The 13,188-nt window shown below is 55.4% G+C and overlaps 5 protein-coding genes across 5 annotated transcripts; 2 read left to right on the forward strand and 3 right to left on the reverse strand.

The window, feature by feature from the left end:
- Positions 1–1,048: 1,048 nt before the first annotated feature.
- GLRG_05456 (adenosine/AMP deaminase) lies at positions 1,049–2,945 on the forward strand (the record flags this gene model as incomplete). Its single annotated transcript, XM_008096141.1, has 3 exons — positions 1,049–2,210; positions 2,263–2,653; positions 2,720–2,945. The coding sequence occupies 3 exons, from the start codon at positions 1,049–1,051 to the stop codon at positions 2,943–2,945; spliced, it is 1,779 nt and encodes a 592-aa protein (XP_008094332.1).
- A 1,565-nt stretch (positions 2,946–4,510) lies between these two features.
- On the reverse strand, positions 4,511–5,806 carry GLRG_05457 (SRP40 domain-containing protein; the record flags this gene model as incomplete). Its single annotated transcript, XM_008096142.1, has 1 exon — positions 4,511–5,806. One exon carries the CDS (start codon positions 5,804–5,806, stop codon positions 4,511–4,513), a length of 1,296 nt encoding a protein of 431 aa, XP_008094333.1.
- Positions 5,807–6,418: 612 nt separating this feature from the next.
- Positions 6,419–8,077, forward strand: GLRG_05458 (uncharacterized protein; the record flags this gene model as incomplete). The annotated part of the gene is made up of 3 exons (XM_008096143.1): positions 6,419–7,031; positions 7,086–7,169; positions 7,221–8,077. 3 exons carry the CDS (start codon positions 6,419–6,421, stop codon positions 8,075–8,077), a joined length of 1,554 nt encoding a protein of 517 aa, XP_008094334.1.
- Positions 8,078–8,455: 378 nt separating this feature from the next.
- GLRG_05459 (ribosome biogenesis GTP-binding protein YsxC) lies at positions 8,456–9,910 on the reverse strand (the record flags this gene model as incomplete). Its single annotated transcript, XM_008096144.1, has 2 exons — positions 8,456–9,676; positions 9,743–9,910. The coding sequence occupies 2 exons, from the start codon at positions 9,908–9,910 to the stop codon at positions 8,456–8,458; spliced, it is 1,389 nt and encodes a 462-aa protein (XP_008094335.1).
- Positions 9,911–10,576: 666 nt separating this feature from the next.
- On the reverse strand, positions 10,577–12,406 carry GLRG_05460 (zinc finger protein Yan; the record flags this gene model as incomplete). Its single annotated transcript, XM_008096145.1, has 2 exons — positions 10,577–12,113; positions 12,261–12,406. 2 exons carry the CDS (start codon positions 12,404–12,406, stop codon positions 10,577–10,579), a joined length of 1,683 nt encoding a protein of 560 aa, XP_008094336.1.
- Positions 12,407–13,188: the final 782 nt, after the last annotated feature.

The raw sequence follows: 13,188 nt of genomic DNA on the forward strand, positions 1-13,188 counted from the left end.
AGGGGTCCCGCAATAGGGGAAAGGGTTGAAGAATCCCGGCTATCTGGGACGGACTGCATAGGGCCCTGCACTGCGTCGAGGCGTTTGTAGATCCTCAATAGTGTGGCACTCCCTTGAAACGGCGCCCGACAAAGTTGTTTGTAAGTTGGACTGGCAAACCGGAAGATGTGCGGCTTTGACGTAAGATTGCAGTATGTTTCCCATGAATGAGATTCGGCGATAGTGGGTTTGGTTTGACGATGGGCGAGAAAGGGTTTGGTAGCGTGCTCTCGGCGCTTGCCGACTGCGTTTGGTGAGAATTCCGTACCAAAGGCGATGAGCCAGCCGTAACCAAGCCATTCATATACGGAGCATGTTTAGCCGCCATGCAGTCAAGTGTTTGTTGGTGCCAACAACACGAGAGACAAGACATGGGGGGGGCATGGGAGGAAGTGGTAATACCGTGCAACAGAACAAAGCCTATGTGCCTGCCAGCCTTATGTGGTTTAGCTTCTCCGATTGACCAGGTTGACGACAGGCCAGCCAGCCCCCCGTTGCACTGAGCCTAGTCCATGGGAGGTACATCCCCTCACCAAGGCGGTTAAGCTGAGAGGAGCATTTCCTGACTACCCTTTGGTGTCTTTTTTTTTTTTTTCTTTTTCTTTTTCATTTTCATGGAAATTTATCCAGTTAGTATGAAAGGACCCCTTGCTCAGTATGATCGTGATGAGCCTTGCGCGCATTCATATAATTGATACATACTCACTCATACTTGAGACCCCTCGTTCGCAATCGAAGCGATCAAGCTCATTCATTGCGACAAAGCCCCATTCGGCACGTCTGCACGCAGGGATATCACTCTTTGGCAACACAGCATCAGAAACCTCGGGACGACAACTTTCTTTGTTCTCATCAAGATTCCAGTCTCATGGGGAGCTTATGCTCGAACCTTCAAAAGGACGATGCACCTGGGGAAAAGGATGGCCAGGGAATAAGGGACGACAACAATCTCACGCGACACTCCTCGAGAAGGCCACGGAAACCTCCACACCATCGCCGCCAGGCAGACATGGAACTGGCCCAAGAAATGATCAACGCCCACGACAAAGTCATTGAAGGCACCAGCGACGGCCTCAAACGCCGTCCTCGCCAGGTTACCGTTCTCGACCAAGCCAGGACGAGGACGGCCGCTGCCAAAAAGATTGAGGACCCTGATGAATACTTCCGCCAGCGCCTCGAGATAACGAATCGCGAAAAAACCCTAGCATTTGATTTTCGTCTCACGGCGCTGGCCTCATCCAGAGAGATAGAGGCCAACGCCATCATTCAAGCCGTCAAGGCCCAGGACCAGCGCTTGGTGTATGACGCGGCTGAGCCAAGGCAAGGGTGGGGTGGTCAGAACCACCCGCGGTTTCCCGCAGACCACTTCCTATCAAACGTCCATCTGATCAACCGAACGAGGCTGTTTGCTATCGCGACAAAAATGCCCAAAGGGGCACACCTTCACATCCATTTCAATGCCTGTCTGCAGCCTCATGTCCTGCTGGGCATAGCCAAGAACATGGATCGCATGTTCATCACCAGCGATAAGCCCTTGCCTGCGAGCGGCGATGGCAGGACGGACGAGGAGGCACGGAACTCTCTTCACCTCTGTGAGATTCAATTTTCCATTTTGCCGCCAGAAAAAGAGAGGCCGGGCGACATATTCTCGCCAGATTACGTGAAGCGGCAGACGATGAAATACTCTCACTTTCTTCAAGAGTTCCCAAAGAAACACAACGCAGACCCAGAGGAATGGCTCACAAGTAAACTCGTCTTCCACGAGGATGAGGCTCATAACGTGCATCAGACAGTCCAGGGTGCCTGGGAGAAGTTCAATGTCAAAACCCGCATGATGAAGGGCCTTTTCAACTACGAGACCGCTTATCGAAAGTACACTCAGGGAATCCTTGAGGACTTTGTCCGTGACAACATTCAGTACGCCGAGATTCGGCCAAACTTCATGGAGACGAACCAGCTCTGGACCGACGACGGTACAAAACAAATCGACAACAAGGGCATAATGAAAATCATCATTGACGAATTCGACCAGTTCCAGCAAAGGACTAATAACTCTTTTGACGGCTTGAAGGTCATTTATTGCACCCCTCGGTCCTTCTCCAACGAATCTGTGGCTTTTGCGCTCGATGAGTGCTTCCGTTTTAAGAAGGATTGGCCCAAGTGGATCGCCGGTAAGTCCTGAGATCTAAAAGGCCTGTATGAGGCGTTCAACTGACAGGCCAGGTTTTGATCTGGTTGGCGAGGAATCCAAGGGACGACCTCTGCGAGACTTCGTCCCCGAGTTCCTTGCATTTAGAAAGAAGTGCGACGAGTCCGGCGTTGATATTCCGTTCCTCTTCCATTGCGGCGAGACGACGGAGATCGGTGACGATACAGATGGCAACCTTGTGGACGCCCTTCTGCTCAACTCAAAACGCATAGGCCACGGCTTTTCGCTGGCAAGGCACCCGTACATCATGGAACACATGAAGAAACGGGGCATCTGCCTCGAACTCTGCCCCATCTCCAACGAGGAGCTCGGCCTCACGCCGAGGGTATCAGGACACGCCATGTACAATCTTCTCGCGAACAACGTACACTGCACTCTAAACTCGGATAACGGAACCATATTTAGGTAAGGCGATATGTACATGGCCTGAGTTGCGTTTCCGAAGGCCGTTTCGCTAACCAAAGACTGCAGATCGAGTCTTTCTCATGATTTTTATCAGGCAATGGTTGGCAAGACGGACATGACCCTGCACGGCTGGCGACAGCTCATCGAATGGAGCCTGGAACACTCCTGCATGTCCAAAGAGGAGCTCGCCATCGTGCGCGCGGCCTGGGAGAAGCGCTGGGAGGAATTTCTGGATTGGGTCATTGCCACATATGGCAATTCGGAGGCGTTGGAGGACGATTCTAAGGCGTAGAAGGAGTATTGAGAGACCTGCCTTTTGGATCTCGGTTTAGGCGAGACCGGCAGATATCAAAGCCTTGGACGACAGTCACGAGGCATACGTTTATGGTTTAATGATCAAAGCAAAAGAAGTTATTTCCTCACGGAACGTAGAGAAATCCTCGGTTCGGCTTTTCGACTTGATGGAATTTGTTCCAGCCACCTCGGCCAAGTCGTTCTCCATCTTGGGTTGGTGGCCGGACCCCGATTTGGCTCTTTGCCTCCAACGTCAACGAGACTCATCAATTCAATCATGCCAGGAATTATGAAAGTACATAGCGTTGTCTGGCGGCGTTGTCACGGATGCCTTGGCGGAACGATGACTGGCACGAAAGCGGTACCTACGCCTTACCTACCGGAGCCGGGTCTGCGTCTCGCGGCCCCAAATCCATAGCAAAGTACCTATCCTTCCCGGGTATCGTAATTGCCCATCAAGATAACCCCCCCCCCCCCCCCCTGGCCATCGGGTTTTAGGCTTTTAAGCTTAAGGTGCGCAGTGGAGCACCCGGCCCGCCCTATTCCACACAGACGTACCTAGGTAGTAGGTAGGAGGTTACAGGTACACTTACAGCACCGCCTCGCGACCGGGGGCCTGCGTGCCCCCTTACCCGCCTAGACGCCTCCCCAACCGAAAACAACCTTTTGCTAGCACAATGGCCTCTTTTCCTGCTTGAAGACCTTGCCCGGCTTTTGCGCAGTCTATATGATCCCATCATGTTCGTCCCATGTCCTGCAGGGTCCTCCCCCGACTTCGTACTGCGACGCGATGACGCCAGGCTGCGAGGCGCTGGAGGTTGGCCACTGGCCCCGCGCGAGGAGTGTGTTATCGCATCCCTAGGCTGTGGGCCCGGGGGGGCCAGGGCGTCTCGTGCTTTTTGCAGTTCCAGGACGAGGAGCAGCAGTCGCGTCATCATGCTCTGGACACCCTCCGCGTTATCACACACTCCCCCGAGCCTCGAGGGTCTGTTAGCTGTGCCACGGCGGTCGTGTCACCAGCCCGGCCTAGTTCTGATCTGGAGAGTTGTGACCGTCGCGGGTACGGTGAACCTGGTCAATGTTATACATGGCGATGGCTTTGCGTGATGACGGCATACAGAGCAGGCGTATTTGAGTCGCCATACGTCACGCGCCGGCTAGCACCGCTATTCCGACCAAGTCACACAGACTACGGGACCGGAAAGCGCTTTCAGATCCGATGTCACTTAAGAGTAAGACCAGTTGCAATGCCATACTGATACTATCAGGGAATGCTCTAGAAGTGGAAGATGTTCAACTTTTGAATTCTATCTACATAGATACAATCGTACGAGCCAAAACCAGCTCTACTGATAATACCGCCCACCAAGCTCCTTGTCTCTCATCACCTCTTCTATAAAAAAGAAGTGCAATGCTATGGGTAAAAAAAAACGCATATGCAGCAAACCAACTCCCCCTGCTTCTTTTCACGAAACCTAAACGCAAGATGATTTCTTTTCTTAGGAATTCCAAACTCCGAGATCAAAACCTCAGGCGAGCCAAGGCCTGAGCTAGTCGAACGACCTAATAGTCAAACTTGATGCCCTTCTTCTCCGAGATGTCGATCATGCCCCCGCGGTAGCTGCCGCGCTTCTTCTTGTTCTTCTCCTTGGTGAAGCCCTTGCCCTTGGTGACGATGAGGTCCTCGTGCGCGCGCTGCGAGTAGTCATTGGGGACGTACTCGTTGCTGGCAAACTTGGGGTCGACGTAAACCTCGTCGGGGATGCGAGAGAAGGGCTTGTTGGGCACCTTCCCCTTGCCGTTGGCGCCCTTGCCACCACGGTTGTTAGGGCGGTTCAGCATGGGATCGGGGGGCAGAGGGGGGTCGGCAGCGGTAGAGGCCTCGGGGGACGTCTTCTCCAGGGTCGCAGAGGAGTTGGAGGCTGAGTCGGCGGTCTTGGCGGCCTTCTTGGCCGACTTCTTCTTGGTGTCTTTGTCCGAGTCCGAGTCCGAGTCGGAATCAGAGTCGGAGGATGAAGAATCAGAGCCGGACTCGGGAAGAGGCACCTTTGCGGCCGAGGAGCCGTCAGAGTCGGAATCGCTGTCCGAATCGCTGTCGGAAGAGTCAGAGTCGGAGTCGGAGTCAGAAGAGTCGGAATCGCTGGAGCTGTCCGAGCTGGAGTCGGAAGAGGAGTCAGAGGAGTCGCTGCTGTCGTCCTTCTTGACCTTCTGCTTCTTGGCCTTGGGGGCCTCGTCTTCGGAGCTGGACTCGTCGGAGCTGGACTCGTCGCTGCTACTGTCGCTGCTGCTGCTATCCGACTCGGGCGCCTTACGCTTCAGAGCATTCTTGGTCGCGGCCTTGGGTGCGAGCTTCTCGTCCTCACTCTCGCTCTCGCTATCGCTGCTCGAATCAGAGTCGGAGCTTGAGCTTGAGCTGCTGGAGCTATCGCTGTCGGCAGCGGCATCGGCCATATCCACGTCCTCATCGTCGCTGCTGCTGTCGCTGTCGCTCGAGGAGGTGTCGCTGTCACTGCTCACGGCCTTGACATCGAGAGAGGTTTGCCAGGTCTGGAAGATGGTGACGAGGTCGGGACGGGTGGTCTGCTTCTTGGAAGGCTTCCAGCCGCTCTGGGTGCGCTGCTTCTGGAAGGCCTCGTGGGCGGAGGTGAATGCGTTCTCGGAGAGGAAGGAGTCAACGAGATCCATCAATTGGTCAGGAGGGGCCTGCTGGGTAGGTGCGGCGACGGCCTTGCCCTTCTTCTCCGATTTCTTCTCCTTCTGGACCATCTTGTCTTGTTGCGACGTGGTAATGGTGGTAGGGGCGGTGTCGTTGGTCTTGGTGAAGTTATTGGAGAATAACCAGGACGGAGGAGCTGACATGTGTGTCGGGGAAAGAAGTGGTAGAAGTTTCGGTCAGTCGCAATGACAAGAGGGAGGAAGCGAGAAAAGCCAGGCTTGTAGGAGTTTTCCTCGGTGAAAATGAAGTCGACTTCAGCCAGTCGGTGTCTCCAGAATTTTAGCAAGATGACCCCTGCTCGCGAACTTTTTTCCCTTTTCCCCCCCCTTCCTTTCTTTTTTTGATTCCTTCGATCGTCGCTATCTTATCGGCTCAGCCCCGATAGACCAATTTATGTATCTAAACGCTCTATCTCAGTTCATTGCTGCGTCTTCCGCCTTAGCGCCGTGGCAGGGGTGGAAGCTCATTGCCCGATCAGCAATTGTCGTTTGTTGACTTTTGCAAAACTGGGCGTCTAGGAGACGACTAGTAGACGAAGCACCATCCTGTTCCTGGGGATCTTGTTTCATGGTGCAACACAACGTAATTGATCAAGGATATCTGGTATAAAGCCTACCCACCCCAATCTCACCCACACAAGTCGACAATTTCTGTCCTGCCTCTTGTCCCCGCCCTCTGGTTCCTGATCTTCTCTGGTTCAGGACAGCCGTCGTTGCACACCCGTCGCTGGGGTTACACTGAACCAAGAAACCATAATGAACGCAACCAAACGAAAGTTTAACGCCCTCATCCAGGGTATGGGCAAATCCTCCGCGTCAACACAATCGGATGACTCCTTCAGTCTGCCTACCGAGTCTCCTCGCCCATCGACGACTTCTCTTCAGCCCACCAACCCGAACTCCACGAGCACGACCACGACCGAGACAGCGAACAACAAACCGACCATGACGGTCGACGAAGACATATTGCTGAAGCGCCGGCGCTTGCAGGCGCTGACGGAGAAGAACGCCGCCACGATGAGGAGTTCACCCTCTATTCGTGCAACGGGGCCGGGAACAACCGTTACCAACATTGTACTGAAGAAGTGGACGCCCAACTCGTCCAAGGTGACAGAAGTCAAGCTCGCTCCTAAATTCGCACCGAGCGACCGAAGCGAGCTTCTCAAGAGACTGGCTTCGTTCCAGGAGATCACGGACTGGACACCCAAGCCTGATGCGGTGAACGAGATCGAATGGGCCAAGAGAGGATGGGTGTGTCAGGGGAAGGATCGGGTACGGTGTACGCTGTGCAACAAGGAGCTTGTCGTGAAGCTGAACAAACGCGAGGTGGACGGCAAGGAGGTGCCTGTGCTCGTTGCATCGGATGTCGGTAGGTTCATGATTGCCACTCCTTGTCGCTACCCACAACTGATTGATGAAGCAGAGGAAGCGTTGGTCGACAAGTACTCCGAACTGATTGTCACAGCACATCTGGAAGAGTGCTTGTGGAGGAAGCAGGGCTGCGATGGTATGCCTTGAACACATTCCCTAGGTTGAGAACCCGCACTAACTTGCACAGATTCATTGCTCCGACTATCCCTGACCAATGCCAAGATTAGTATAGAGGCATTGCGGTACCGGTACGATGAGCTATGTGGAAGGAAACCCTTCCTCCCCTACGAGTTCAACTTGAAGCTCCCCGAGGGTCTCAACATCGATAATGTTCTTACCCAACTACCCGAGGACTTCTTTACAAACCCACCACCCGCCAAGGACTCACCAGACCCCAAGCAGCCCAACAGAGTTGCTCTGGCTTTGGCCTTGACGGGATGGCAAGGCCTCACAAACCCTCGCATCGGCGCGGTGCCAAATTCGGCATCCTGTAACACTTGCTTGCGGCGCCTGGGACTATGGATGTTCAAGAGCAAGGAAGTCAGCGCCGACGGCGAAATCCTTGTCCCCGCGCCAATGGACCATCTCGATCCCATCAGAGAGCACCGCTTCTTTTGTCCATGGAAGAACCCGGACACGCAGCGCTTGGGCAGCGCGAAGCCCGGTGCTGAGTCGGATATGGCGGCGTGGAAGTGCCTGGTGCAGGTGCTCAAAAACGACGCTTACCTGCGCGGAGCACTCGATGATCGCCCAAAGAATAGGTGGCACAGCAGAGGAGTCTCTGTACCATCGACGCCGGTACGCAGAGGTGTTGCGCCGCCTTTGACACCGGGTGGTCACGACTCACCGAGTGCTGCAACAGAGCCGGGAGGTGAAGACGATGAACAGTCTCGGGATGTAAAGGACAAGGAGCGCTGGGCGCGTTTGCGAAGGGTGAAGAGTCTCTTCGAGTCGAAGAACGCGAAGAAGATACGCCGGCAACTGAGTAGGCCAGGGACGGCGCACTCGACTGTCTCGGGAGCTGCAGCAGGCGATAAGCAGTAAATACAACTAACGGGCTGCGTTGTATTATGTTTCACTCACCGGGCGATTTGTATTTGGACGGACGGAGGAGTTCTCGAGGGTTCACGTATGGTCGGACGACGACTGCTCGCAATTTGCCTTGAATATTATACCCATATGATGGAACCTGCGCAAAGCGCTGATGGCCTTCGGAAGCAATGAATAGCGCCTGCGTTGTTTACTTTTCGGTTACATGTTCGCATAAGATAGTTCTCTGCTAGCTCACCAACAGGACAGCCATCCCTTTTATTCAACTTTTGTGCCGTATAATGAGCTGTCGTTTCTCCTAGAGGGTATCTCTTGTCTATTCGCCTGATCAAAACACGATCCTACACCACGAACACCACCGCCGCTGCCGCCTCATGAGCTCCAATCTCCAAACTTCTTCTCCAGCTCCTCGAACGAAACCACATCGCCCGACCACGCCGCCGGGTCACTCTCCAATGCCTTACCCGGTTCCAACCTCTTCTCCTGCTCACAGGCCTCCGTCCCCGTCTTTGGCGACGAGGCCCTGGCCCTCTCCGGCGCGACGAACTCCCTGATCCCGGCCAGCTCCAGGACCCCCATCCGCACGCCTGCCATTCCCGCCGCGCTGCCCGTCCCGTCGACCTTCCAGGCCTTGTTGCGCTCCATCCTCGCCGCCGTGATGTACACCCTCCGCACCCAACCGTCCCATCCGGTTCTCGCGAAGCACCGCTCCGCCTCGCGCAGCCGCTCCGCGATGCCGCCTTCCTCACGAGCCCTGCGCAGCAGCGCTTTGTCCATCTTGGTGAAGACGAGCATCACCGGCCGGCCCGCGTCGGCGAGAAGCTTGACAATCTGCGCGTCCTTCTCCGAGACCTTCTTCTCCGAGGACAGCAGCAAGATGACGCCGCGGAGCATGGTGCGCTTGTTGAGGTACTCGACGATCTCACGCCCCCACTCCTCGTGCGAGGCGTACCCGTAGCCGGGGGTGTCGACGAGCACAAGGCCGTGCTCCGGCTGCACCTCCTTGGTCGCGCCGCCGCCCTCAGCGGCTACGGGTGTCCGGAACGGCAGACCGGCGAGGGTACCCACGCCGTACGCGTTCATCGACACCGTCTTGCCCGCACGGTCGCTGACCTTGGCGAGCGAGGCGGAGTTGGTGAGTGCGTTGATAAAGGACGACTTGCCGCAGTTGCTGGCCCCGACGACGCAGATCTCGGGGGTTGTCGTGTTGAGCGGGTGGTGCTTGAGGCGGAAGGCCGAATAAAGGAACTTGGCGGGCGGCGAGAGGAAGAACCGGGCGACCTGGGCGTGCGGGACGTCCCGAGCGTAAGAGGCCACAATGGAGCCGCCGTCGCCCTCGAGCTCGGGGAGAGGTGGGGGCGAGCTGGGCTTCGGGTCCTGGGACTCGCCCCGGATCGCTGCCTTGATATCGCTTGCGGAGGCGATGCCGGTGTTGCGGTTCCTCTGTGGCGATGCGGGTCGAGGGGGCTTGGGAACGGGGACGGGCTGCTGGTGCTCCTTTGACCTCTTGGGGGGCACGTAGTAGAGTGATCTGGCTTCCCAGACGTCTTTTGCAGTGTCAATCTTGTCCAGCTCATCCTGCGACAGTTTCGGCTGATGAATGGTTAGTATAGGATCTCAAAAGGCATAGTCCCTTTCAGGCTTGGGATGCCGACTCACCACCAACACGAAGCCGCCGCCTTTTCTCACCGGGGCCTGGGTCCTCGGCTTCACGGGCCTGCTCCTGCGAGGCGGGTCCGTCCGCGACGGCGATGAGAATCTTCCACCTCGCTCACGGTCGTCTCGAGGGGCATCCCTATAGCCTCCGGGACTGAACCGGTCGGTCATCCCCCTGTAAGACGCGCTCGCCCGCGACGGCGACAAGGTCCTTCCGTTACGCCCGCCATACTCCTCTTTGGGTTTGCGCCTTTCGAAACCGGGTTCTTCGTGGCGGCTGGGATGCTTCCGTCCGTCGAACCACCCGTCCGCGTCCGGTTGGGGACGCGGGATGTAAGTCCTGGTCGGCGTGGCGCTCAGCCATCTCTGTGTTGAGAGGCATTGTCTTTGGACAATGGCTCGGCAACGGCACGCATTTCTGAGCATCCTGAAGACCAATCAACAAGACCAGTAAATGATGTTATGGAAAATTCCACTTCATCACCACTAATAATGAGGCAAACATTGACTGTAGGAGATATGGATATGGATCATTTGGCACTGATCCGAGTTTGCTGCGAAATATGTAGGTATACATAGCAAACATATCGTTATATACATATCTATGCAATTAGAGACATCGTTACCTTGTACCAAATATCCGCTTGTTTGCTGACAAGACAGTTTCACAAGACTTCACAACAAGGGAATCGCGGCGTGAATGGCCTCTAATTTGTCTATCTTCACTATGCGTGGTTCATTAAAACCTCATCATGCATACCAATTCAATTCCATTTGTAAAAATAAAAAAAGCAAAACCAACCCGTCGAACGCCTGCCGCATCTAGTGGCGAATCGATCAACCACCGGCCTGGTAGCGGTAGTAAAAGTTCTTCTGGTTGTTGAGCTTCACGCTAACTCCGTAGTCGTAACGTTTCTGGTGACGGGTAGCGTTGCTGCGACCTCTGACCTCCTCCTGTCTGACGACACGCTTCTGCTTGTCAGTCGCACCAGCCATGCCCGCAGCATCTCTACGAGCCACGGCACGGTGGTTCCGAGTCTTCCGGTCACCGGTGGGGGCAACCTCTCTGCCATCGACATCCATCTCATCGCCCGAGCCTGCCTCGATGGCCAGGCGCTCCTGACGTTCCTCGGCAGTGGGGTAGTTGTGGAGATTCTGTCTGAAGTACCGGTTGTGAGAGCGGTGACCGACTGCCTTGCCAGACGGCAGGTGAAGCTCGTATTCATCGTAGAAGACGGCACGGGTGTGCTTGTGGGCATGAGAGTGCCAGCCATCCGCCTGGTGGTGATTGCGGGGGTCGTCACGAGCATGGTGAGGGTGCTTGTCCAGACGCTCAAACTGCTCGTAGCGGCCATCCGCAGTGAAAGCCGTCAAGTCGGCCGAGTCGAGAGAAGAGGCTGAACTGTCCGTCTCCCATCCATCCTCCGCGCCATCTTCGACCTCTTCGCCGTCTTCACCAACAAGCTTGGTGGGACGCTTCAGACCCAGCTTGGCCCCGCCATTCTGCTCAGCCTCGTCGTCCTCCGACTCGTCGCCATCGGAGTAAGTGCTGCGGAAATCGTAGAAGTCACCAATATCCAGCTGGACCTCCTCGGTGTCGTAGGGGATCTTGCAGTGTCCTTTGTCACGCATGTGGGTCTGCACGGCGAATGCCGTCTTCTTGGTCTTGAAGCAGTACAAGCACTGGTGGCCCTCATGGATGCGCTCCTGAAGGTGCTGCAGCAGACCCTCAAGGTCGACCAGGTACTGCTTCTCGGGGATGAACATGTCGTGGAATCGCTCCATATGGTTGGCGTTGAGTGGGACAGTGGGTGACTCGTAATTGCAGAAAAGGCAGGACTTTATGCTCCAGGCGATCTCCGGCTTAGACGGAACGGGAGTGGTGGAGTCGGACTCGCGGTTAATGGAGGCTTCATCGCTGGCACGCTGGCCCTGAGCAGATAATTGGGGGTTGGAGGGACGCTTGACGGGGGATGGGCGCTCGTCGTGGGACTCATGAATGTTGGCCTTCTTGAGACCCTCGACAACCTGGGTGAACTCCTCCTCGGCCTCGGAATCCAACTCGTTCTCCTTGTCGACAGCGATGGGCTCGCCGAGGGAGAAGGTAGAGCTCATGACAGAGCTGGCATCATCGGCGACGCCACCCTTGCGTCTAGCAATGGCGGCGACGCGGACCTTGTGCTTCTGGCTCGTGAGATGGTTCTGGTACGCATTCTCGCTCGAGTACGACTTCTGGCACGCATCACAGCTGCGCTCAAACAAGGCCTTCTCTGCCTCGGCCGTCTGAACGGCGCGGGCCTGTAGAACCTTCTCGTTGAAGACTTCGGAGGAGATGGGAGGAAGGGAGGCGACTCTGCGCTTGAGGTTGTATCGACTGGAAAGATGATGTCAGTTGGTTTGAGCGGAACAGCGCGGAAACACCATGGGAAGCCCGGAACAAAAGATGGAGAGCAAGAATAGGAGAAGAGGTAAACAAACTGTGGGTAAAAAGGAGACGAAGATAAAAGCGAGGAATACTTACTGCCAGTCGCTCTTCATGTGACCTCTTTGCAAGTCGATGTTTCGGTACGCAACAGAGCAGGTGTTGCAGGTGTAGGGATGTGAAGCGGCGGTTGCCCCTCCATTGGCGGGAATGGCACCGAGAGCAGCAACATCGACGCTCGCCATAGTGAATGTCGTGTGCGAAAGACGTGGTCTGCTTTTGGTGTCCGTTCCTATGCTGGCGCGACTATTCCAAGAATCCGAAGGAATAGGGAGTGTGATTGCGCGCAATTATAAAGTTGCAGGATGCGCAAAAGAAGAGGAAGAGGGGAGGCAAAAGATGAGCGTCCCGGCGGTGCAGGTGCGTCAAAGTCGGGCGGATGGAGGGGAAATGATTTTAAAAGGCAGAGGGAAAATTCGCCAGGGCTTTAGTGGGTTAGGCGGGGGTTTGAAGGGACGTGATAGGCACGTCACCTGCAGTTTAGAGCCCTTGGGTCGGGCCTGTCCTGAAAAGTTGTGCCACTGGCAGGCTTGAGCCTTTAGCGTGTTCCTGGCAGTTGCTGCCCTGCTAAGTGGGGCAGTGTCGTCTTCCCCAAGCACGGAGTACGGATAGGCGATCCCTTTTTTGGGGTTTCGGGGGATCGAGGGGGAGAAGGGTTCTACCTGCTTCTTTCTAGTCCGATCTAGCTGACATATATAATAGTATATATCAGGAATACATACTGGGTGGTAAGCCAAGGAGGAGGCAAAACTCTAGTAGTGTGCTTGTCACCGTTTTGGAAATAAGGTACCGTTCCTTATCCGGCAAAATCTAACTGATTGTGAGTGGTTTGGAGGCTGCAAGCCTCGACATGCATGTCTTGCTTTCGGCCTGTCTTGATGAATAATACATGCGGACAAAGGTCTCCGATGCAGCACTGGAAACTTGTCTGATAAAGATGGCCAAGAATGGTCTTTGAGCAATATGG

This window comes from Colletotrichum graminicola (assembly GCF_000149035.1).
Source record: "Colletotrichum graminicola M1.001 genomic scaffold supercont1.18, whole genome shotgun sequence".
In the NCBI taxonomy this organism is placed as follows: Eukaryota; Fungi; Ascomycota; class Sordariomycetes; order Glomerellales; family Glomerellaceae; genus Colletotrichum; species Colletotrichum graminicola.